Source organism: Erpetoichthys calabaricus, chromosome 1 (genome assembly GCF_900747795.2).
Source record: "Erpetoichthys calabaricus chromosome 1, fErpCal1.3, whole genome shotgun sequence".
Lineage (NCBI taxonomy): Eukaryota > Metazoa > Chordata > Cladistia > Polypteriformes > Polypteridae > Erpetoichthys > Erpetoichthys calabaricus.
The window spans coordinates 53,068,736-53,096,477 of record NC_041394.2 but is presented as its reverse complement, the minus strand read 5'-3'; the positions used below and the strand labels follow the sequence as shown (position 1 = coordinate 53,096,477).

General features: G+C 38.3%; 1 protein-coding gene across 2 annotated transcripts; it reads right to left on the bottom strand.

Annotated features, from left to right (window-relative positions):
- On the bottom strand, positions 1–25,487 carry gins4 (GINS complex subunit 4 (Sld5 homolog)). Of its 2 annotated transcripts, none has more exons than XM_028799498.2 (8): positions 25,101–25,487; positions 23,479–23,565; positions 21,495–21,608; positions 20,094–20,191; positions 17,795–17,883; positions 12,551–12,641; positions 8,436–8,549; positions 1–565 (listed from the first exon to the last, which is right to left on the bottom strand). In XM_028799498.2, exons 1-7 carry the CDS (start codon positions 25,188–25,190, stop codon positions 8,453–8,455), a joined length of 666 nt encoding a protein of 221 aa, XP_028655331.1. In that variant the 5' UTR covers positions 25,191–25,487; the 3' UTR covers positions 1–565; positions 8,436–8,452. The 2 variants fall into 2 exon arrangements, with proteins under 2 accessions (XP_028655331.1, XP_028655315.1); XM_028799482.2 differs by having other exon boundaries at positions 1–555; positions 25,101–25,476.
- Between the last annotated feature and the right edge of the window lie 2,255 nt (positions 25,488–27,742).

Here is a 27,742-nt window from a genome sequence, read left to right as displayed (position 1 = left end):
TTAGGGAATTATTTCAGACTTATTTAATATCTTCAGTATAACAGGAGTTTTTTTCCATTTTTAAAGAAATGTTATGTGTTTATACAGAAATGAAAGACACAGAAAAAGTACTAATAATTCAAGCTATACAGTATTTACAAGTAGTACTGGTACAATACCAAAACTAAGCAAGCAGGTATATGAAACAGACTTGTTTTTCACAACAGACTCCACCAGCTTTTCATTCTCTCAATGAAGCTAATTTAATCCTGTGATACATAAACCTGCTTAAGGAGCCCGTTACTAATTATAGAATCAGAGCATTTGACGTGCATCAAAAACCTCAAATCATAAAGACTAAGCTCCAAAGGCTTAAATAAGTGCTGGTGTCTTTAAAATTATGGATCAGTAGCACACTATGCCATTACCTTCTCCTTAAGTGTGTATGTCAGGTTAATTTAGAACAAGGGGAGGACTAATTCATCTTCAAATGTTCTATTTTCGCATTAGTGACACACATTCCCAGCTATGCAGTTCAAATACAAAGTTGGTCCAGGCATCTTCTACTGCATATATCTGTGAAGTACTGCAAAAGTGACAAACATGACAAAACATAAAATAACATGTAATATTCAGACAAACATTCAGTAAGTATATAATCACCATTAACTATTATAAGCACTTAGTCATTTATTTCTCATTTACTCATATATTACACTGCAGTTATATATTATATACTACTTATCCTGATAGCACTTACTGATTATACTCATTTACTATTCAATATATTTACTCATTTATTATACTGAATAACATTTTTTAATTAAATTAAGCAATAAATATAATATTCTGTCAACAGGTAAAGGAATCTTAAGCAACCAGCTTGACTCTATAAGGTTGTGAGGATTTTTAAAATGCATTAAATTCTACTGAAGGGAAATGTAAATCAAATGAATTAACACATTAAAGACATGGAGAAAACCAAGATAAAAAATGCACTTTGTCAAAACGGAATAAAGCTAAATCTTCTCTGCATCGTTGGTTAAAGTGAGCAAAATTCAGCAAGATGCTCAGAAAACCTTTATGTGGCAGACTACACTGTAGCTTGGTATTCATTCAGGGAAAAGAAACCCTTCGGAATTCATCCCCACATCATATTTTGCTTTAGCTTTCCAAAGAAGGGTGAAAAAAAATAAATATTCATCCTGCAAATTAAATTAAAGCAACACTTTAAACACTTAAACAGTAAGATATAATAGGAAATAATTAAATGTATTTGGCATAAATTATACAATTAAAGGCTATGAACAAACAGGCAAGAGTTATTTATTAGTTCAGCTAACCTTCTGGATAAACTTTATTAAACAATGAACAAAAAACATTTTGTAAAGTTCTATTCACACCTACAGTATGTGGTATCTCTCTATAACATACATTCTCCACATGTATTTGCAAAGTTTATAATTAAAACTAACACATTCTGCCAAAATCTCATTTCTGCCACCACATGACACACAAATCAGCTTTATATACATTTTCCGTGGCTAAAACATAAAAGAACTTGGTTTTAAAGTATACTATCTGGGGTACTTTAAAAACATGTTGTTCTGCATATTATAAGTAGGAACAACTGGAAAAGCAGAAGCAGGCAAAACTTTCAACATTTCAGACTCACAAAATTTAATATTTCTATCCAAAAGGCATATTAAAATTTACATTTGATTCTGACTTGTGGCTGCTCCTGCAGTGGTGAATCTGTGTAGTAGAGAAGTATTTTAGACAGGGATCAGTCAGCAGAAAGAGGCTGGGCATCCTAATCTTATTATAAGATTACCAGGAGAAATTAATATAAAATAAATTAAAAAAAAAAAAAAGCAGTGAATGCTTTTAGACTTTGAATTAACATAGGACTACTACAGAGGTAGAAGATTTTAGACTAAATCAAATGAGCAATTAAAAAAGTGGTTTAGTAATTGACTTTCCAAAAATGTTTTCAATTAACTTGATTAAACTTGATGTAAATGTCTACCTGTATGTAACTTGTCTATCTAAAGAATGGGCAGTAGAAATGCTTAAAAGTTTACTTAAATGCTGGGAAATGTATGCAGCAAGTCTGATTAATTCAAGGACACAGACTCAAACATTTTAACAGATGCTGAAGTTATGCAATCAGCTAAACTGTAAACATACTGTGAGCCTGCCAAAGCAAAATCAAGTCTATGGTACTGACATAAAAAGATAAAAATTACCTGTTTTGCTACAACTGTAAAAACAACAACATTTAAAATGTTTTTGATAATTTTTATAATATGGGAAGAATTAGGTTATACAAAGGAAAAAAAAAGTAATCCAAAAAACATACTATTTATTCATAAAATTAAAAAAAATAAACAGTCTTCACCAATCATCATTTGTTAACATCTACTATACAATAAAACAGTAAGGTCTGTGTGCCCAGTTCCTCAGAGCAATCGGATTGGTTACTTTGGCTTTGTTGACATGACAAAAGAGGAAAAGCAAATGTAACATGCATGAGGAGGAGTAATGGCATAGGGAGCACGCCACGTGAGCCGCTTTTAAAGGTGGAAAGTACAAAACCAGACAGGAAGTTACAAAGGTGCCTCAAAAATACAGAGTCTGAGAAGCAGGCTTATGGAAATGCACTCGAGAAAGTGAGCCAGGGAAGTCAGTTTCAGACATGTGCAAACACAGAGAAGGGGGCACTGAAAGTACATGTAGGGAAAGAGAATAATGAAAAAATATTTCCTATTACCAGTCTTCGACATGTACCGTGAGTAGTAATATAAATAAATAACCTAAAAATACTACATGGAGGCCAAAAAAAAAAAAAATACACCCCATACACCTACACTGACAAAGCAAAACATTTAACATATGTTTATTCTGTACTACTTTAGTTTTCAGATAGGCTGCATGGCCTGATTAGAAGGAGCTACATACAACAATTTTCCTAACGTTGCAGATGTCTTGGAAATACTATAACTGGTTCTGATTCTTAATAAGGTTCTGCGAGGATTGGGCTAGTATGAGTATAGCAATTGATTGGCTGAATCTCCCTTTACGCCTCACAAGTGGAAATCTGCTCTGTTCTTACCAGCCACATTAAACAGCATAGGCCATGCCAAATCAGTACAAGAGACATGAAAAACACATGCTAGTTTTATATTAATTTTTATATATATGCACACACACACAGTAATCCTTTGCTATATCGCGCTTTGACTTTCGCGGCTTCACTCTATCGCGGATTTTATATGTAAGCATATCTAAATATAACACGCAGATTTTTTGCTGCTTTGCGGGTTTCTGCGGACAATTGGTCTTTTTACTTCTGGTACTTGCTTCCTCAGTTGGTTTGCCCAGTTGATTTCATACAAGAGATGCTATTGGCGGATGGCTGAGAAGCTACCCAATCAGAGCACGCAGTTAAGTTCCTGTGTGTTGCTGACTGGCTCAGCGACGGAGTGTTGCATTAACCAGGAAGTCTCATCTCACTCATTCAGCATTAACGTGCTCCTGCTACTGCTTCAGGGGCCGTGTCCATGTGCCAACAGAAGATGCAAATGATTGCAGAAAAGGTGTAAGTTTTGGATATGTTGAAGGAAGGGAACAGCTACACCGCTGCAGAACACCATTACAGCATCAATGAGTCCACGATTCTTTTATTTAAAAAGGAGGAAAAGCATACAAGATCTATGGCCGCAGTGTCCTTTAACCAGGGAGCAAAACGAGTTGCAAGTGGACGTGATAAGGCAGTAGTCTGGATGGAATTTGCTTTAGGGATTTGGATTGAAGAGTGCTGGAAGAAGAACAACGGCGGTGCTAAACAGTCGCCTGAAGAGGCTCCTTTAGAAGAGCTGTAACGCTATCCTTTGTTGTGCAGTAAAATTAAACTCATTGTTATCGGGCAAGTTGTCATGTCATTGTTGGTGAGTAACCATAATTAATTATCTACGTACAGTACTTATTACATGTACATAGTTTAGTGTCACTGTACACACATTTTACTTTATACAATTTTTCTTGCATTGTACGTACTTATTGCTGGTGGCCTGTCTTTCGTAATGGCTGTAACATATGTGATATCGGAGACGCTTGATATCTTTAAAATAATATTTAGGTTTTACTGTATATAAACTGTGTTTACATACATAATTTCAACGAATCTTACCTAATATCTAAGAGAATACAAAGGGTTTATGCTGTATAATTGTGAGGGAAATGTTTATAATAGTGTGGGAGAGTTTATAAGGGCTTAAAATATATAAAAAGAACCATATGAACATATGGTTTCTACTTCACGGATTTTCTTATTTCGCGGGTGGCTCTGGAATGCAACCCCCGCGATGGAGGAGGGATAACTGTACAGTAATTTGGTTGTAGTGCTTCTTAAGGCGATGTTATACGGTAGTTGAGCCAGCATGCATCCTTTTTCTTTTGCAGCAAACTTCCTGCAGTGTAAACAAACAGCAACGAATGGAGGCTTGTTTTATAAGTGAACGAGAGGTGATTGGTAGATTATGCTTTATGTTAAAGAAAGTGGAGTAAAACAAAAAACAAGTAATTGGAGAAGTCGTATGTAAATAGACGACAAAAAAGGCTACTTTAAGGAATTCAGACATTTATTTAGCCTTTTCAATTAAAACGGAAACCGTTTGAGTTTGGACAACAAGTTTGTTTAAAATGCAGAAACTTCTGGTTATGCATTAACTTAAGAGGAGGAAAACGGAAGGAGGGAAAAAAAAAAAAAAACAGTATCAGAATTGGAATCAGCCAATCAAGTAACATGAAAATCGAAGATCGGTATCGCTCTTAAAAACCTAATAGGAGCAACCCTATTATTCGATCAGTGATGCTTTCACATCTGTTTATTATGAGCTTGAATCTTGTACCTCCATACAAAATATGTAATGCTACAAACATCAGAAGATAATCAAAATTACAAGTAAATGCTAAATGTTCAAAGCATGTGGCTATAGCAGTCTAATGATGTTTTATCAAACCAAGGACACAGAGTGCTATCCAATAGAGTTCCAAAGCATTTAAAATTGTAAAACATCTGCTCCTAATTGAAGACCAATGTAATGTTTGTATCAGACTATTCTTTCAGAAGTCAATGAGAACGTCTTTTGCTTACCTCGTGTATATTTTATACATTCTGAATATTATGCTATTCTCAGTAAAAAATGTACATTGATTCTTATAACAGCAAAGAAGATGGTGTGGAACTCAAAAAAGGATATTAAATGAAATCCTTCATACATGTGAAATCTTGATGCAAACTTGGAGGATACGTGTTAAAATTTTGTACATCTGCTGTCTACTGTGCTTATTTTAATCAGAATTTAAATTATACTGCTATTATCATAAATTATATCAAATTACTCACCTCTTTAGACGAGTAATAAAAAAAAAAAAAAATTAAAATTTGGGTGTATGTCAGTGTGCTAGCTGTATCAACAAAGCTAAGTGATAAACCTAAATGAACCTTTTCCTGGAAACACAAATGTCCCAATTTTGCTTTGGCTCAGTTATTTAACTTTCATCAGATCTGGTGTTAGATGTCCCCATATAAGGAACATACTGATGGGAGAAATAAGCCTTAGTTCTGAGCATGCACTCACTGCCCGGACATGGTCTCCACTAGAGGTGGGCGGTATGACCAAAATTCTATATCACGGTATTTTTCTAAATTCTGCCGGTTTCACAGTATTAGACGGTATTTTTTTCCCCCATGCATGAGTGGATGTTAACCACATTTTCCACTGCAATTACTGCAGTAGACTGGCGAAGAATAACCTATTAGACTGTTATGAGAATTGTACATCGTACAAAAAGACATTTTAATGTGCACACAAGTATTAATCCAGGTTTGCATGGCCCTATAAAGTGATAGTTTTCAACGGGGTGGCACTAAAGAGAAGGAATCACATTGCATGACAGATGCAGTCAAAATATAGAACCTTTAACTGAACAAAATTTGCAAAAGCTTAAACTATGATTTTGACAACATATTTTCAACCATCCAAAGAGGCATTTAGACTTAGTAAAATATCCAGAGGTGTTTGTCAAAAGTTGGATTGCACTGAACATGTCTTAGAAAAGGAATAAATAGTAAATATTTTTTGTAAACCAACTACACTTTCTGTTAATGTTAATCTCTGTCCACTGACACGTTTAAGTGACTTTTTAAACAAATTTACCATCATTAAACTGCATAATATTTAAACTAATAAATAATAACAATAAAATACATAATAGTATTACTGATACTTGCACCATTACTTCAAGGCTTCAAGCCCAGGTGCATTACACAGTATTCACCAAATTAAAATAAAATAAAACAAGTGCAACTTGGTGATGACATCTTACCAACTGTACCATCATTTAGGCAAACCGCATTAATATGGACCTTGCTTCAAGCTAAGCTATATACATAAATAATAAAAACTGCAACTTGCATTTATAATGCTGTTTGTGGTATAGCCCTATGGAAGCGCATTAGGGCCACTGTGAAGAAAAAAAAATATGGACACGGAAGAAAAAAACAAACTATATGTCGAGAATAAATTCAACACGTTGACTATGTCAAGATTAAAGTCGACATTTACACTTTATTCTCAGTTTATTTTATAATTAAAGTAGAATGTTGTAAACTAAACTTCATCCTAAAATCAATGTTTAATTTACTAGATTTTCTCAAACCCCGTCGCAAGTTAATGCAGCACATCAAATACTTTGTGTTAAGTGTTCCCCGACCCAGTCATTAATCACTACACTTCTTAAACTGACTTCCTCCGCACTAAGAGCAGGTGCCTGCAGCAATCACCGCACAGAATCCATTCACTTCATGATATTCCTGCTCTCTACCAAAACCACACGATAATTACCAATCACCACACGATAAACGTCTGTGAAATTAAAACTAGTTATTAACTTAGCCGACGGAGTGTTCAGAACTTTAAAAATATCTTCGTTATACATGTTTAATTATGCCATCCATTCAGAGTTGCGCCCATCTCTGAACGAGTCGATAGCACATCGCAGAATGAATACAAGCAAAACATACACTAGCAAGTACAAAAACAAGTACAACTTGGCTTGCAGTATTATCCAGTAGTATAGAAACAGTATTTACACATCTGACCTTTTAAAACTAAAGTATCTCCAGGCGACGGAGGTGACTCCTTTTTTTTGGCAAAAGTTCTTCTGTTCATCACATGTTCAACTTCACTTTTAGTTCAGTTTCGGAATGCTCTCTGTCCATTTTCACCGCGCAGCATACCTATGCTACCACCCACTATTTGGTGGTGTAGCAGTGAAAAAGAGCCCTAGTGCAACAAATCTGTGTTTAGCGGTGTAGCAGTGAAAAAGGTCCCCACTTGAACAGTTTCCCGCTGCGCCACGTTCCGAACGTCGTTTAGGCAATTTAAACCAGTGTTGCGGTATAAGAAAAATCCATATCATAAAAAAAAATAAAAAACGGTTTTTCGGTATGAACCGGTATACCGCCCAGCACTAGTCTCCACAGCAATCCTTACATATATTAAAGTTAACAACTTGCTGTAAATAAGCACATTTGGTAAAAGAATGTTCATGTCTGAATTGCAAATCTTAATTTTATCACTGATTATTCAAAAAAGCAATTACATTTGTTGTTTTTTGCCCTAAGTCATTCAGAGCAGACAGTTACCCTACCACTAGAACAGATCATTGCAAAGAGGTCTACTGATTTCACATCAAGATTCACCACTAAACAAGTCTAGGGTGTCGAGTTCTGTGTCAAATCACAAAGCATATTCTTTCCCAGATGAAAACATTTCAGTATATTACAACATGTAAAATGAAAAACATTAACCCTTTACAGTATTTACCATGAGGCAACTATTATTACTCAACATTCTAAACTTCTATTTTTCTACAGATGCCACACATCTGGATCATTACTTTTCTTAATCTTCTTAAAAATCATGTTTACCATTATCCATAAAAAAGTCTTTATTTTAATATTTTTGTTAGAAGATTGATATGCACAAGGCTGTACCTAGAAGTGTAAAAGAGAAAACAAGATACATTTTTCTCATGTACATAACTAATACTAATCTAAGAACATTTTGATTTATTTTAATGCAAGCTTAAGGCAGGCTATAAGTTTTAAAAAGTACAGAAACTTACAAGCCACGCCAATCACATATGTCCTGCATTGGGTGCAAATCCATAAATTCATTTCCTGAATCCAATTTAACAGTTTCAAGCAGGAACCAGCCTTGTATAGGATATCAGTCTATTGCAAGGCCTACATACTGTATATACACAACCACACTCAACAATATTCAGCCAATTTAGATTCACCAGTGTTTTTATGCATTTATCTGGTATTCTTGTTATACACCACAGATACAAAGATAATGAGTTAATTGGATTTAGATGCTTACCAGCTGTACTGGATTTCTCAAATGAGCTGAACAGCACCACTCGCTACCAAGGGAGCAACTGTACGGTATCGTATTAGGTGCTGTGATCCCTCCTCAAAATCAACAGCATATTCCCTACGAGAGTAAAATAATATAGTACATATGTTGAAAAGAAAATTTAGCAAAACAATTTTAAATTATGTGCCCTTGTGGCAGCAAACATTAAAAAGGAAAAAAAAAACAAACTTGTTGACTATCTTGTTTTAACAAAGCATTTTCTTTTTCATTTGGGATTAGTAACCAGCAACATATTTGGTTATCCAAATAAATTTACTCACAAAAACATTGGCAGTCATTAATTCTTAAAAATCACTGCCTAATTGACAAATGTCACCTCAGAAAGACTATGATTCCCTAAATCTCACTAAAATCACATGAAACATGTGGATGACCTTCTGTTCAAAATGGTGCCAATATTGATCAACTACAGATAAAAAAAATGGTTAATGAAACAGAAATCACCACATATACTGTAACAATATACAACTTACTATGATACGGACCTTGTGCTGGGCTATTTTTAGCTACTAGTGAGGTATTTACTAATCAAAATGAAGCAGTTAGTTTCCAAGTTGACTGATACCTAATTCAATTCTTATGGCTGCGATTGCAGAACAGACATATTAACCTTAGTATTTTGATAAGATGTAAAATTTAATTCAGCAGTTATACATTACTGATGAAATACTGAAATTAATATGAAAGTAGTAGCGGCAAGTCTCTAAAACAGTAACAGAATTTAGGAACAAAACAGAAAGCTGCTCTAGTTTGCTGAAGTAGAAATAAGACTACAGTAATCCCTCGCTATTCGCGGCTTCACTCTATCGTGGATTTTATATGTAAGCATATTTAAATATATATCGCGGATTTTTTGCTGGTTCGCGGATTTCTGCGGACAATGGGTCTTTTAATTTCTGGTACATGCTTCCTCAGTTGGTTTGCCCAGTTGATTTCATATAAGGGACGCTATTGGCAGATGGCTGAGAAGCTACCCAACCAGAGCACGTATTACGTATTAAATAAAACTCCTCAAATATATTGTGAGAACGGGGGCTGTTCACACCCCTAGAGGATACGGCCGCTTCTCAGAAAACGCTGAAACATTACCTTCACACTGCTCTCTTCCTTGCTGGGCTTAAATATGGCTGCTTTCTCAAGTGATATGCTTCCCGCACTGTGCTTCGCATACTTAAAAGATCAAACAGCACGTATTGATTTTTGATTGTTTGGTTTTCTCTCTCTCTCTCTTGCTCTGACATTCTCTGCTCCTGACGGAGGGGGTGTGAGCAGGGGGGCTGTTCGCACCCCTAGACGATACGGACGCTCGTCTAAAAATGCTGAAAGATTACCTTCACGTTGCTCCCTTCTCTGCAGCTGCTTTGTCAAGCGACATGCTTCCCGCACGGTGCTTCGCATACTTAAAAGCTCGAAGGGCACGTATTGATTTTTGATTGTTTGTTTTTCTTTGTCTCTCTCTCTGACATTCTCTGCTCCTGATGGAGGGGGTGTGAGCAGAGGGGCTGTTCGCACACTGGCCTAGAGGATACGGAGGTTCCTCTAAAAAATGCTGAAAGACTACCTTTACATTGTACATCCTTGCAGCTGCTTTGTCCGGCGGTGCTTCGCATACTTAAAAGACAAACAGCCCTATTGATTTTTGTTTGCTTTTTTCTCTCTCTCTCTGACATTCTCTGCTCCTGACACGCACGCCTTTGAAGAGGAAGATATGTTTGCATTCTTTTAATTGTGAGACGGAACTGTCATCTCTGTGTTGTCATGGAGCACAGTTTAAACTTTTGAAAAAGAGACAAAATGTTTGTTTGCAGTGTTTGAATAAAGTTCCTGTCTCTCTACAACCTCCTGTGTTTCTGTGCAAATCTGTGACCTAAGCATGACAATATAAAAATAACCATATAAACATATGGTTTCTACTTCGCAGATTTTCACCTTTCGCAGGGGGTTCTGGAACGCAACCCCCGCGATCGAGGAGGGATTACTGTATAAACAAATTTCTGGTTATTCCCTAGAGTAACAATGCATGTTTAAAGCAAGAAACAACAGTCATGCAAATAATTGATTAGCTACATACCAGTAAGCCCGCGATTCTCGAAAGAATCGCAAATCCAAGAATGGCAATCACTTTCTGTTCCCAAACACATTTGTGCTAAAGCAGTTTCTTTGTGTGGGCGCCTTCGTTCATTGTGTTTATCCATACGGGCTCGTTTAATGATGTCCTTGGTTGTGGTGGTTCTGAAGTGCGTTGTAGGAGCCTCCGTGTATTGTTTTAATCTATGCGGTCTCGTCTTTGTTGTTCTGTGGCTGTGTCGTTAGGTAGAAGTTGTGTACTTTTAGGAGTCATAATCCAGCTCGAACGTAAACATCAACTATGTATTGTTGTGTTAGCTTTCCTGCATTAATTAATGGATTAAACTCGTGTCTTACTGAGAGTCTGTAGGAAAAATATTCTCTCATTAATACATGTGATCTTTTCTGTGCTTGATTTTTTTTTATATCTGCAAATGCCAGCACTCCATCCTTCCTGGCCAGTTGGAAACAGAATGGGGTATGTCAAAGTATCAAGTTTAGGAAAACAAGTGTCCACGCGTCTGCGGTGGGTAGGCACCCTGCCCAGGATTGGTTCCCTGCCTTGTGCCCTGTGTTGGCTGGGATTGGCTCCAGCAGACCCCCGCGACCCTGTGTTCGGATTCAGCGGGTTGGAAAATGGATGGATGGATGTCCACGTGTTGGAATTTAGGTTGGTTGGTTCCATCAGGACGTAAATGATGACAATATTGCGGTGAAACGGAGGCTCACCGTCTTTACTTTGAAACACAATTGCCACTTCATTAACGATGGGAACATTGTATCGTCTCGGATCCTGTTCTTTGTCCTTTATTAGCACTAAGGCAATTTTAGCTGGTGCCACACCCTCCGCCTCGGCATTTGTATTGGCTTCTTTTTCAACCTCATGTAGCATTTTTATAGGAGTTAGCTAATGGGTGATTGTTTATGACTTCAGCTACGTTTCTCATTATCAGCTCTGTGCTTTGCTTGTTTTCAGGCATGTTCATTCGTTGATAAACTGCGTCATCTAGATGTAACACTAAATTTGTGCAAATTTGCGGTCGTGATTTGGCTCAGGGTGCACAGTTCCAATCCGATGCAATATTTGTCCACACACGCGAAAGCAGTATGGGCCATTCCCAGGTGGTGGCTCGATATTAACCCCGGTAGATGCAAAAGCAAATGAACTATTGTAGGATCTAATGCATTCCATAAAGCTTTTACTTTCGGGTACGTTGTTAGTCAAAAGCTTCCGTAAATATTCAGGATATACATCCAAAGGAGGCAGCTTAACTTGACCTTTTTGACAACAACGTGTAAACTCATCAGTTGTACTGGCAGTTTTTTCTTCAAGGAAGTTAAGTGAATGACAATGACTGCAAATGACACTCATTAATCCCAATGAATTTTCATGAACAGTGGACTCGTTATAGAATGCGTTCTCAGCTACCTGGCGGAATTGTTCAGTGTCTGTCCGTCGTTCCTGTCTTTGGCTTTTTCTTTGTTGGAATACTGAACGTCTTAAACCTTTTAAAACGACTTTGTAGCCTTTCTGCAGTTTTTTTTTGGATCCGTGCCTCTCTTGCATCTGGTGTTGCAGATGCGCATTGTAGGCGCCTTCGTTCATTGTTTTTATCCTTTCGGGCTCGTTTTTGTATTTCCGTTAGTTGAGCTGTTTCTTTTTGGAGCCGTGACTTCTTTGCTTCTGGTGTTTGTGAAGCGCGTTGTAGGAGCCTCCGTTAATTGTTTTTATCCATGCTGTCTCGTTTTTGTTTCTCTGTGGCTGTGTCGTTAGGTACAACTCTTACTTTTAATACTGAATTTCTGTCATGGCACAATGGATTAGAGCAGGTTTAGTTCACAGGTTGTGTTGTTTGGGCGCCTTCTACTGACTCTGGGGAAGCCGCTGGGTTTGACTCTGAGGCGCAGTGCACATGCGGTGCGTCCGCCGTCGGTGCATAAATTAAACTGTGGTTTAGTAATATAGATAAAACGTTTACATCATATCTTACCTTTGTTCATCTGTCTCTGGTTCTACTAGGATATTTTCTTGCCTCTCTTTCACCCGCAGAAATACAAATGAATCTAAATTGGGTTTAGGAACTAAGAGGAAATAAAGAAAAGAGCTGTATCAGGGATTAATTCATTTTGTGTTTTATGAGTGGATAGCTATTCATAGCACTGGCAAAACACAGTAATGAATATATTGTCAAGATGAAACATTAATTAGTAATGTAAACAAGAAACCAAGTTCTTTACCAAGAAAAGTTGTTGTCCTTAATAAAACAGTATTAAGGGTGTATCAAAAGCAGTGTAAAATAATATACAATATCTTCAACATCACAAAACTATTCAAATGTAGTTGAACACAAGACACAAAATGAAAGAAATTGAATTAATGACAAACAAAAAGGAGGTTACAAGGCATTATAACATTATCTTTGCTATTGAAAACAAAATACATAGAATTTACACAATGTCAGTAGTCAATGTATGCAGAGTATATTAACATTAGTGTTTTTTTCTTTTTTTGCTAACTTGCACAAGACAACAAGCTGCAGCACAAACTCTCTCCAGTACATTAATATTATACATTCACATGGAACTTTTCTGTTTAGCTTATTCATAAGTGTTGTATGCCTGTAATATGAATTCTGCTGACGCCTACTACTTTGTCATGTTTCATGCTCTTGCCAAAGTTTACAATTTTCCAGTTTTTTTTTTTTTCTTCAGCCCGTTCTTGCAGCTAAACAGCTAGATACACAGGATTGAACTGCACCATTCTTCTGTGAAATATGCCTTCTGACTGAAACTAAATGACATTTTCTACTAATAATATTTAAACTGTTGAATTTTGTTTTTTCACTGCAGTTTTTTTTTTTTTTTTTTATAAATAGGTCTTACACCCTTTTAAAATTAATAAGCAATATAAAGGTTCATTTTTTTATCTGTTGGAAACAGGTGAATTTAGGGATGCATATTACATTTACATTAGGATCGTCAGGTGAGTATTTTTGACCTCACACTTAAAAAGGCTGCAGTTTGATCTTTTACTCTGCAATCTAATTACTCAGAAACATTAGCTACAGTGCTTCTATATATTTCCCATGGGCTCACCACCTATGGGAGGGGCCAAGGAGGTCGGGTGCAGTGTGAGTTGGGTGGTGGCCGAAGGCGGGGACCTTGGCGGTCCGATCCTCGGCTACAGAAACTGGCTCTTGGGACGTGGAATGTCACCTCTCTGAAGGGGAAGGAGCCTGAGCTAGTGCGTGAAGTTGAGAGGTTCCGGCTAGATATAGTCGGGCTCACCTTGACGCACAGCTTGGACTCTGGAACCAATCTCCTTGAGAGGGGCTGGACTCTCTACCACTCTGGAGTTGCCCCCGGTGAGAGGCGCCAAGCAGGTGTGGGTATACTTATTGCCCCCCAACTTGGAGCCTGTACATTGGGGTTTACCCCGGTGGATGAGAGGGTAGCCTCCCTTCGCCTTCGGGTGGGGGGACGGGTCCTAACTGTTGTTTGTGCGTATGCACCGAACAGCAGTTCGGAGTACCCACCCTTTTTGGAGTCCCTGGAGGGGGTGCTAGAGGGCATACCTTCTGGGGACTCCCTCGTTCTGCTGGGAGACTTCAATGCTCACGTGGGCAATGACAGTGAGACCTGGAAGGGCGTGATTGGGAGGAATGGCCCCCCTGATCTGAACCCAAGCGGTGTTTTGTTATTGGACTTCTGTGCTCGTCACGGATTGTCCATAACGAACACCATGTTCAAGCATAGGGGTGTTCATATGTGCACTTGGCACCAGGACACCCTAGGTCTCAGTTCGATGATCGACTTTGTGGTCGTGTCGTCGGACTTGCGGCCACATGTCTTGGACACTCGGGTGAAGAGACGGGCGGAGCTGTCAACTGATCACCACCTGGTGGTGAGTTGGCTTCGATGGTGGGGGAGGATGCCGGTCAGGCGTGGTAGGCCCAAACGTGTTGTGAGGGTCTGCTGGGAACGTCTGGCAGAGCCCCCTGTCAGAAGTACCTTCAACTCCCACCTCCGGCAGAACTTCGACCACATCCCGAGGGAGGTGGGGGACATTGAGTCCGAATGGGCCATGTTCCGTGCCTCTATTGTTCAGGCAGCTGACCGGAGCTGTGGCCGTAAGGTGGTCGGTGCCTGTCGTGGCGGCAATCCCCGAACCCGCTGGTGGACACCGGCGGTGAAGGATGCCGTCAAGCTGAAGAAGGAGTCCTACAGGACCCTTTTGTCCTGTGGGACCCCGGAGGCAGCTGATAGGTACCGGCAGGCCAAGCGGAATGCGGCTTTGGTGGTTGCTGAGGCAAAAACTCGGGCGTGGGAGGAGTTTGGGGAGGCCATGGAGAATGACTTTCGGATGGCTTTGAGGAGATTCTGGTCCACCATCCGGCGTCTCAGGAAGGGGAAGCAGTGCAGTGTCAACACTGTATATGGTGGGGATGGTGCGCTGCTGACCTCGACTCAGGACGTTGTGGGTCGGTGGGGGGAATACTTCGAAGACCTCCTCAATCCCATTAACATGCCTTCCAATGAGGAAGCAGAGCCTGGGGACTCAGAGGTGGGCTCCCCATTCTCTGGGACTGAGGTCACCGAGGTGGTCAAAAAACTCCTTGGTGGCAGGGCCCCGGGGGTGGATGAGATACGCCCGGAGTTCCTCAAGGCTCTGGATGTTGTAGGACTGTCTTGGCTGACACGCCTCTGCAACATCGCATGGACATCAGGGACAGTGCCTCTGGATTGGCAGACCGGGGTGGTGGTCCCCCTCTTTAAGAAGGGGGATCGGAGGGTGTGTTCCAACTACAGAGGGATCACACTCCTCAGCCTCCCTGGAAAAGTCTATTCAGGGGTCCTGGAGAGGAGGGTCCGTCGGATAGTCGAGCCTCGGATTCAGGAGGAACAGTGTGGTTTTCGTCCTGGTCGCGGAACAGTGGACCAGCTCTATACCCTTAGCAGGGTCCTGGAGGGTGCATGGGAGTTTGCCCAACCAGTCTACATGTGTTTTGTGGACTTAGAAAAGGCATTCGACCGTGTCCCTCGGGGAATCCTGTGGGGGGTACTCCGAGAGTATGGGGTACCGGCCCCCCTGATAAGGGCTGTTCAGTCCCTGTACGATCGGTGCCAGAGCTTGGTCCGCATTGCCGGCAGTAAGTCGAACCCGTTTCCAGTGAGAGTTGGACTCCGCCAGGGCTGCCCTTTGTCACCGATTCTGTTCATAACTTTTATGGACAGAATTTCTAGGCGCAGCCAGGGTGTTGAGGGGGTCCGGTTTGGTGGGCTCAGGATTGGGTCACTGCTTTTTGCAGATGATGTTGTCCTGTTTGCTTCATCAGGCCGTGATCTTCAGCTCTCTCTGGATCGGTTCGCAGCCGAGTGTGAAGCGGCTGGGATGAGAATCAGCACCTCCAAATCCGAGACCATGGTCCTCAACCGGAAAAGGGTGGAGTGCCCTCTCAGGGTTGGTAGCGAGATCCTGCCCCAAGTGGAGGAGTTCAAGTATCTCGGGGTCTTGTTCACGAGTGAGGGAAGAATGGAGCGTGAGATCGACAGGCGGATCGGTGCGGCATCCGCAGTAATGCAGGCGTTGCATCGGTCTGTCGTGGTGAAAAAGGAGCTGAGCCGCAAGGCGAAGCTCTCAATTTACCAGTCGATCTATGTTCCTACCCTCACCTATGGTCATGAGCTATGGGTAGTGACCGAAAGAACGAGATCACGAATACAAGCGGCTGAAATGAGTTTCCTCCGCAGGGTGTCTGGGCTTTCCCTTAAAGATAGGGTGAGAAGCTCAGTCATCCGGGAGGGGCTCAGAGTAGAGCCGCTGCTCCTCCGCATCGAGAGGAGTCAGATGAGGTGGCTCGGGCATCTGATCAGGATGCCTCCTGGACGCCTCCCTGGTGAGGTGTTCCGGGCACGTCCAACCGGGAGGAGGCCCCGGGGAAGACCCAGGACACGCTGGAGGGACTATGTCTCTCGACTGGCCTGGGAACGCCTTGGGATTCTCCCGGAAGAGCTAGAAGAAGTGGCCGGGGAGAGGGAAGTCTGGGCATCTCTGCTCAAGCTGCTGCCCCCGCGACCCGACCTCGGATAAGCGGGAGACAATGGATGGATGGATGGCTTCTATATATCGTGTTTGTGAAGAGAGAAAGTCTGTCAATCACTTAGATAAACAGGTTAATAAAGAATAACAATTTGCACATAAAAAAGGAACAGTAAAAAAATGTGAAAGCAATCAAATGAACGATTGTGTTCATGTGCAGTATTTCAAGGTTAGAAAAGATACTAATCAGACACAAGCACTTGCATAGCTTGACTCACTGGTATTGCAACACGAATAATAAGAAAATAACCTTAGTTTCATGTAAGCAATAGGAGAAAAGCTCTCAATAGCACAAGTAAACAAATTAGCAAAGCAGTAACTGTTAATGCTACTTTAGACTTTATGCTTGTGTACAGGCACTAAGGGCTTTGCCATAGGACAAAGAAAAAATAAATACATTTCTACTTATAATGAAATTTAAGTTAACAGCTCTACAAACATCTGTCCCTAAAATGAAACTACACAGTAATCTATCCAAGATTTTACACAGCAGGTCTAATCTCACCTGTCTGTACCACAAAAATCTTCAAGTAACTCCTTCAACAAGACTGGTACACAGGAAAGGGGACATACCAAATGATACGACCACCTCATCTAAAGAACTATAACCTTTACGAAATACAGGCAGATTCCAAGATTGTCAAAAGCTAGACAAGTGATAGCAGACTATCCAACATTCTTCCCTCATAGCTGAAGTATATATGAAGCTTACCTGTGAGGTGTTGCAGAGTTCAATCACTTTATTTAGTACACAATTGATAGTTTCTTAAAAAGTAAAACCTGATTTGAGATTGTGTTATTACTAATAAATTTATTTTTCAGTTACTGATGTAGAAAATGTAGTTTTACTTACATTTTACTTACTCTAAATTGTTTATAGATTCTGATGTTGTAAAAATAAACAGGTCTCAAATAAAGTTTCATTAAATAAAGTTACACTGTTTTTTCTGTGTGCTTTAAATAGGTATTATTCCTTTCAAGTAGACGTAAGAGTTAGTTCATTTTGCTGTGAATATTTCCCAGGAATGCAATTAAAAGGGGTGGCCTTCTACTTACGAATCTTTTCCAAGGATATAAAATGTGAGCAGCTTATATATATATATATATATATATATATACACGTTTGTATACTTACCAGACTTTCCCAGGTCTACTGTTTGGAGGTTTGGGGGCATGCTTTTTAATGCAACATTTTTCAAGAAGGTCTCTGTATTTGCATAATACCTGCAGCATACAGTAAAAAGAACTATTTAAATTTTATAAATTAAAAAATGTAAGAGACTTTATTTCAATTTGCAAAAGAAAACAAGACTTATTACTGCAAACAAACTAATAACCACAAGTTTGATTTGATTTATATTTCTGAAAGCATAAAAGATAAATCAGTAAAAACATGACACTCCACAATGACTTAGTGTTAGCCTTTGTGATTTGTCTTAGACTTAAGCAGGGTAAGTGAACACTTATTTTTGCTATTTCTTTTGCTCAGCTCCAAAACGTTTCTGTTTTTGGCTCCCTTCTACTGAATTCTATTTCCTGATAACATCAAACAGTAAAACTTTCAAACCAAGGAATTGATTGCTTTCTTAAACAGTCATACCTGGGTATTATTTGGACTGCAACACCACAAATCTAAGATTTATGGAGACTATGGCAGAAATAGACAATTTGGATCTTGTTACTGAATGTGTGTTTAAACAATTCCAACTCACTGTTTCTTTCTCTTTTCATTATTCTTACAAGAATAAATTACAGTACTTATCTTGCAGAAAAATTCAGCATAAAAATAAGCAACACAACAATACAATTTTATATCAAATTACACTTCAACTCCATCACTAATCTATCTGGAGTCCTATAATTCAGATACCCTATCATGTAATTGTCATTACAAAAAAATGAGTGTCCAGATAAAGCAGGCTTACATAGGAACAAAATGAGCAATTTTTACACCCAAATTCCAAATAATCTTTGGAGAGAGAGTAACAATTGATTCCATGCTAGGGTACAATAGTTTAACCCATTCACATAACCAAAATCTGTCTACAATTTTTCAGACTATCCTAATGTCCACTATATTCTAAAGTGGAATGAAAAGCATCCATTCCTTTATTAGAATTGTTTTTTTTTTTGTTATTGCCAACTTTTAGCTCCTTTATTTATTTTTTCATGGACAGTATGATAAAACAGAATTGTGACAAAGGAAAAACTGTAACAAACAATAGTCAGTTATCAAATAAAAAAATCCAACACATCTTTAACCATAATTCAAAGCAAAAAGCAATTTTCAGTAAATCACTGAATGCTGTTAAAGGTGGTACAAAATAAGTAAGATCTGTCAAAACTAATCTAGCTTTAGGAAAATTGAATAACAGTATTGTTCTGGAAACAGCAGAATATAAACAAAATATTTAACCAACATTTAGACTACAACAATGCAGACAAAAATCAATAATTGCTACATTTCCTCAACAAAGAGATGTTCATAATTCTCTGAATTCTTCAGGTACTCGTCCATGTCCATGTGTGTAAGCACTTACAACATAATTCAGGAACAGTATATACAGTTGATAAAAAGTCCACAAATATGTAATGCACTATAAATATATCTTTAAAGTTTGCCCAAAAGCACAAGCATAACTGAAATTCATATAGTCCAAATAATGAACCGGGTGTCTGTATGATTAAAAACAAATATTTTTGTTATCATTTGCAACTCATTCAAATGCATGGCACAAGTTCAAATTATAACTCACAGCTGACGGTCACATGACTGTGCTGTCAAAGCAAAAATGAATGATGCATTTTTATTTTTGAAACAATTCCATAATGGGACAAATGTGGAAATCATAACAGGAACTTTTGCCTTGAAGGAGCAGGATAAATTTTAACTTTACAAAGTTAAACCCTGCAAAATTTTTAAACAGAGGTAATCCCATACTGACATTTCAGCCCTATATAATCAAAACAGCAAACGTGGAGTGACTTATTTTATTACAGTATGAACTAAACTGAGCACCTGTCACTTTCAAACTCTCTGTACATGCCTGATTTTAGAGACACCCAAGGTTAACACATTCTACTAAATTTTTAAATAACTGAAAAAAATGAGTTACAGAAGGATGACTTGGGGCTGTCCCACAGGCTACCAATTGATGAATGGGGTGTACAGCTAAAATATATAAGGTGGTTTTGGGAGTTAGAGACGAAAATGTTTGCTCGTTATGAAAGATAAATTTAGACATTTATCCATTTTTGACTTTCATTTTGAATTTTTTACTGCCTGATTGTTTAAAAATAATCTTTATTGACATGTTGAAAACTACAGATTTTTTCAATTAAACTGCTTTATATCTTTAGTGTACCTTTGGATTATAAAAAAAAAAAGTTCTATACTAGTAAATAAATTATCATCCATCAAGTTACATGCTTACTCTTTTGCAAAGGCATACTCTTCAGGTGACAAGTATGATGGTTCTCCTTCAGCACGAGACTTTTCCTTCTCCAGTACGTGAGGGAAATATTTCTCTATCTGAAAAAGCCAAGAAATTAATATTTATTAGCCAGGTTGCCCAGCTTTGCTTCGGAAATCAGTATTTAATATTTCACAGTAATCAAGGTTCAAGCAACTTGAGATTCTCTTCCCTGCTCTAATGGCCTGCAACTATACACATGAAACTTAATAGATTTTTTTTTTGTTTTAAAAATTACATACTTCCCTACATTTGTGCTACATATAGCAAGAGTAAGTGGAAACATCTCACTTTTCAGATTAGAACAAGGGTTATTAAACATAGTCCTCCTCCACAAACTATGAAACTTGTATCAAGAAAAAAACAGCAGTCAAAAGAGGCCTCACAGCCATGTTTGAGAACCCTTGAATGAAAGCCAGGTATAATGCAATCATGGTCTACCCCAACTTGCTCCCATCTGTGCAAATGATTCTGTTGATCCCATTCCATGATTCATTGCTATCTACATGGACAATCATTCATGTTACATTATAAAGCTTCTAAAATGTATTTGTAACCTAAATTAATAAATTAAGGAATTCTCAGTATACCATGCTATTTTCATAATCCCGTAAACTGAATGTAAATGCAAAAAAGCATATACATGAAAATATATTTGTAATAATTTGTACATAAACATCAAGATCAACTCAGTAATTAAATATTCTAAAAGGATCACAGGTATCACAGAATTAGCTAGGCAAACTTAAGGCAGATAGCACACTTTGAAAACATTACTTCTACCCCATAATACCAAAAAATTCCAAAGCTCTGTTATACCCAGGTGGAAGAGTTTAATACTGCTACCTTGCAGATCCACCTACACCTAGGCCAGTTGTTGCTTGTGTGGACTTTACACATTCTCCCTGTATATATACTTTTTACTCTGATTTCTTCCCATACCCCTGAAAATGTGAGAATTAGTTTATATAGCAATACCAAATTGACTGCTATGTAAGTGTGGATACAGTGTGAGTTGGCCCCTCCAATGGACTAGTGTCCTGTCTAGTGTCGTTTCCACTCCTTGCGTCCAGTGCTGCCAGGATCAGCTTGAACATTGATAGAATATAGTGATATAGGAATGGCTGAATGGTTCATGCAATATGATATTATGTGATATTACAAAGAGACAAAAACAGCCTGCATTTGTTGTGGCAGGTGCAATGAAGTGCAATGAGTGCCTCCCTCATTATGTAAAGGAAACAAAGCACAAACATTATTTTTGTAGAAGAAATGCATGTTGCTGAACTGCAATTTTGTCAGGATTGATAACACCAAAAAAAAAAACAAAACACCATACTGTTCCAGTGCCCTGCCCTTTACCTTCTGAAGTCTAGAACGCAAGTAGCTGCTCAGCACATAACGGATTCTTTCAGTCTCCATTCGATGGATCGTAGCTCTGAGGTCTCCTTTTTTTGATCGCTGAAGGTTCTCCTCCTGAAGTAAATGAAGAAAAACAACCTTTAACAACAAAATGCTACTTTTCTTCATAACAGCAACAATAATTGTATTTTTTATACGTTAATCTGCTTTTTAACAATGTGTACAGTATAAAAAAACATCATCGTCTTAGATGTAGCTTAAGGAATTTCTGCTACTGTTCTGTGTTATAAACAATAAATCTGCCAACAGCACTCTTTTACTTTTCCAGAACTAGGGTAAGCGGATAACAGTGATAGCCAAGCTATCCATATTGCTTCTTAATTACCACATTAAAATTAACTTGTTCTTTCTGTACTACCTATAAAGGAAAGATCAGTAAAATGTTCGTTTTCCTATATTTGATGGTAAACTTGCAAAAATTAACTATGCATTTAGAAATAATTCTGGAGTGTGTATTTTGGCTAAAGAAATGTGTGTGATCATGACTTTTAAATAAAATGAGTACATTTACATGTTGCTCATAAAAAATTTAGTATAATTCATCTTTATATTTTATACAAAATAAACACACCAGGGTAATATACTATTTGTAGAAGGTTCAACACAAATTAAAAAGGTTAACCTTGTAACATCAACTCTAAGGGGAACCCCAATAATGAAACCCGCATCCCACTAGTCTTCGCTCTCCAGAGTATCTCCCCTTGAACCAAATTGATCAAAAATGTGTATGATGTACAGTTCACCTACACTGGGCATGCATGCATCAATGGAAACAGGCAGAGGACGTGGTCTCCTTGAAGGGATGGTTATGCTGCTGGCCACAGGATTTATCGTAAAACTGTAGTGAAACAGTCTGTTTCTAAACGAAAACGCAGCAGTGTGGATGTACCCTCAGCCTGAGATCACATATTTCTCCAGGGTGACCAACTATTTTTTTAATCTCTCCCTTCATTTTCTCTACTGGCAGCTTTTTCTCACCTGCTTTCACCTTTTATCTGTCCTGGCTTTGTTCCCTCCTTCCCTTCTTATTTATGTTACCTGCTGCTCTTTCCTTTTAAGTAGAACACCTGATGAAGGCTATATGGCTAAAATGCTGTGCCTTCTACCTTCTTTCCTTTCAGTATGGAAATAACATTTAACAATTTTTTCATTTCATTCATTTCGTTTCAGATGCATGCTGATGTAGCCATTCACTAATTTCAACACAAAATGAGACTATGTAAGACATCCAAAAAAATGGCAAGAAATAGCTTATTTGACAATTATGACGCAGATAAACCTGTAAATAAAGGCATACAAGAATCAGTATTGGAAGCTAATTGAATATACAAGGAACCAGGAGCGACCACACATCAGTGTTTTGCAACTCACTCAGTGCCAGCTGAAATATCAGACAGTAAGGGGGTCAGGTTTTCAATGATGCTCGGTCAATTCCAGGAGACAATTTCCATTAAACTTTAACATATCTCGACCGGTTTGTTCCTGTACTGAGCTTTGTGGCAAGAACTCTAGATTAAATACATACAAACATACAAGGTGTAGACACACGTATAGTTACAGAAAGTTACAAACTACCTGTGAGGGTTGAATTCCCTAATTTACCAAGAAAATTGCCACGATTTTAGGATAAATTCATGCAAACATTGTTTTCCTTTTTTTTTTTTTTTTACACTATGAACTTAAATATATTTTTGTAATGTCATCTATAGAAAAGGCAATTTGGGATACAGCATTAATAATTTGTAAATCAAGGACATCTACTTATTGTTCTTTTGTCACAGAGTACTCTGGAGAGCTTACTTTTCATTACCATGACATGAAAGCATCACGATCAATATAATGTATTCTTTTACTTTAATGTAGTTCTTAAAGACAGATATTAGGACATAATTCTGTTTTGGACATTAAAAGATAATACATATACCATATGATTCAGCTGCTCCATAACACACTCCACAATTTCAGATTTGTTCTCAAGTAGCTCTGGTGCAAACTTTTCATTCAGCCATGCCTGATTTGAAACACACATAATAAGAAAGGCAAATAAGTTTTCCAGAAATTGACCACTAACTATTAAATACAAAACAGAATAAAACAAAATAAAAAAAAACATGATTATTTGCACAAACTTGAACTCCTTATTCACAGTTCATTGAAATATAAAATTAGGATTAAATGTACAGTATTGTAAAACAAACATCACATGGCAAGGATGAACTAAAATGGGATGTGTAATGAGATTCAGTTAAGCTTCGTTCGTACCAAGAGTTAAGAAAGTTAACCTTTACTGACGGATGAAGCTGTACAGAAAAATAAATACAGGTATCACTTGTCTAGAGTGCATGATACTTGTAGTTATTGTTTGTCATGAAACCACCTCGACATGCAGGTTAAGCATATGAGCTGCATTCAAAATAAATCCAAATGAGAGAAACTTGATAAATTACTGCGTTATGTGTCTGTAACCTGTTAGAATTATTCAGTTAGTTTTTGATTATCTTCTGTTGTAATTTGCAGGTTAAAAATACAATATATGAAAAACACACTGACAGTGCCAGCCTTTAACAATAAAATAAAATGAATGAAAACAATAAATAGGGCACTCTTAATTCAACATACTTCGGCGTTGAAAGTGTAATCATCAAATAAGTTTAATTATTATTAGGCTGATGCCTTTATCCAAATTGGCTTAAAACATTTGGGAGACACAATTGGTTACACTTATCCCCCTTCCATAATGGCACAAGCAGGTGAAGTGACTTGCTTATATGAGATTCCAACCCACAACCTCAGAGTCTGAAGTCCAAAGCTTTAAAGAGGTGCTTACTGTAAAGCTAATTGCTTTGTAAATTGTTTCATGATATCCTCAAACAAGAAGTGCTACATGAAAGACAGTGAATATTAATTTAGCTTTTAGTAATACTGTTCATATTAAAATAAAAAAGCAAATGGGACATGTTAAAAAATTACCCGTTCTCCCGAGATACTAACTAAATGAATTTAAGTTTTAAAGCCAGCCTCTAACTACTGTATGCGCTCCTGTGAGAAATCACTGAACCTGCCGCTTTTCTAACTGCATCCTAAAAGACGTACTTTGTATTTGTAATGTGCCAGGTGCTTCTGGACAAAATGCCAGGCAAACAATTATATGGAACCGCTCAATAATTAACTTGACAATGCTGCACACTTCCACACTCTGTATAAAAACACTCTCTTCTTTGTTACAATTTTCAACCCTAAATATATATATCAAGTCAGCTTTCTACTTTCAGTAAGTCAAGTTAAAGAAACCTCTAAGTACTTCCATCAAAAATTGAAAACTTAGCCGAGTAAAATCGAACAAGTCCGATTACAAATGCACAATTCTACTATTGCCACCGAAACGCAAAATTGAATTGGGAATACAATGTTTCGAGAAAAAAAATAAATGTGACAGGCATCAGTACTGCATCACTGTAAACACTGAATAATTCAGTGCCCGATTAAAAAGCTTAATTTTGGGGTTAAACAATAAAACACGCTATCAAGATATTGCGACGGCCTCACCTCCTCGAGTTTGCCTATGAGCTGCGCCGGAGTCATTAACTCCTGACTCTCATCCTCGCTGTCGCTGAATCCACCCATTGTATCGGCCATCGCCACTGCCAAAAATATTCGGATAAGGAAAAAAAAAAGAAAAAATGAAAAAAAAAATCGAGTTAAATCTTAATGCTTTGGTTCTAACTAAACATCACCGAATTAAACTGCAGGTTAACTGATACACAAAAAGCAACTTTATAAATTAAAACGTAATTTTAACAGCACCATTATTATGTTCTGATAATACATTCTTAGGGCTTAATTCATCATCGTGTTCATTTCATTTTGCCCTGTTTACACTACCCACATTATACGTCGAATCTCCCGCCAATCTACGAATGACGTCACTACGTCTGACGGGTGGGTTTTCCGATTCGCCATGTTGGTTGTGGCAAATCTGTATATTTAAGCATAACCTCCATCCATCCATTTTCCAACCCGCTGAATCCGAACACAGGGTCACGGGGGTCTGCTGGAGCCAATCCCAGCCAACACAGGGCACAAGGCATGAACCAATCCTGGGCAGGGTGCCAACCCACCGCAGAAGCATAACCTTGTCTATCTATTTATTTTCTAACCCAGTTCACTTCCGCCAGGTGCCGGCGAATGAAATTCAAAAATGACGGCATGTGCTTTTTGAACGCCAGAAACCTCGCAAAAGCAATATAACATCAAAAAGGCAGACGCGGATGTGACAAAAGGAAAAGAAAGCTCCAATATAGCCGTGGTCTGTGCAACAGCGTGAATGCTACGTGTGCCCAGATGTGACAGCTGTGCACGCTTTCAATTGTTGTCAATCCAGCGCTTTCCATTTGTCAGATATCTGATCCTGTGATACGGTCGACTGAGATCAGCAGTAATAAGCACGAAGTAATAAGAACGTAGACCGCCGTCTGCTGTGTGAATTGATCAAATATAACAATGCTAAAGTGAAATAATGTGCAATGGGCATCGCTGGCGTACTGGACATGTACATTGAATAGGTCAGGGCTCCCGTTTGTGTTCAGGTGACGAAGCGAGTTGTGGAGAGTCGATGTCTGTGATAAAGTATTCATGGTGGCAAAGCCACAAGTGAGTCTTTGAAATTAAAAAGCCGTTTACAAAATAGTACACTTAACAGACCACACAATTTTTTGACTACTAATAGCTGCTTTTGAAAAGAAAAACATGCTTTTAGCCAAAATACTGTAGAATTAATACACATAAATAAATAAAGACGATAAATGCTAAATCTACCGTTTGGTTCATTAGAATGATATTTTTACCAATATTTTTCACCATGTTTTTCTTTATTTGACCACAAGGTGGCAGTCTTGCAATTCCAGTATTCCGTGCGTGCTTTATTTTTGCTTTCTAAAACTAAATGAAAAATTACACTTCCTGTTTGCAATGCTGAACATGTTTGAAAAAGAAAGCAGATTTTAAAATCACATATAGTTAGCAAAATTTTAAAGTCCTCTTTTACTGACTTTCTTGGGAAAGTAGGTCAAGTTTAGCTTTGTCCCATTTCAGAGTTTGCCAAAGTATGCCTGGCTGAAACGTCAGAAGATAATGTCCTCTGCGCCACCTTGGTTAAAGGTAAACTAAGGATATTATAGATTCTATCACCCTATCAGCATGTAACAAGAAAGACAAAGCAGCATTTGAAGATCTGTATAGGAGAGCGTCGGAGAGCATCCCAGGACTTAAGAACGTGTCCTATTCTGACAGACTCAGAGAATTAAACCTGTTTAGTATCAAGCAGAGGAGACTGCATGGGGCCCTAATTCAGGTCTTCAAAATCCTCAAAGGTATCAATAATGTAGTGTGATATACTGCCACATGGAGGTGGTCCGAATTCCCGCAGGGCATCCTGGTCAATGGAGTTCAATGTCACAGCCCTGCTGGATACCATGGGGGCCGCTAGGGGACGTTGTAGGGAGGCATGAGAGTTTTTATTATAGTCCAGAAGTACTCCCTAATCATGAGGACAGAAGGAATGAAGTACTTCCGGGCTGAAGAAAAGAAGAAGTTTTCATCTGACCTGGAAGTGCTATGAAATCACATGGACCGAGGGACAGAAGCACTTCCGGGTCAAGGAATATAAATGGACTGTGGGAAACCCCAGTAGACTGAGCCGAGTTGGGAGGGTGTGGAACGGAGCTGCTGGGAGTGGAGGATTGTGATTGATTATTATATTGTGATTATTGATTTAGTATTGTATATAGTGGAGGTGGAGGTGCTTTGTGCACATTTTGTTATAATAAATTTAATATTGGACTTTTACCTGGTGTCAGAACGTCTTGTCTGCAGGTTCAGGGGTCGACAGGGACCCTAATTTCCAACAGTAGGTTCAGCAGAATTCTTTCATCTTAAGGGTGAATCACATAATAAAGGATATCAGTGAAAATTAAAAACGCATTTAAGACTGAATCCAAGAAGCACTTCTTTACTCAAAGAGTTGTGGGGATCTGGAACAAACTACTGAGACATGTATTTGAAGCAGAAATCTTGATAACCTTTAACAAGCATCTGGATGAGATCTTGGGACAGCTTAGCTATTAGCTAAACAAATGAGCCTGATGGACTGAATGGTCTCCTCTGGTTTGTCAAATGTCTTATGTTCTTGT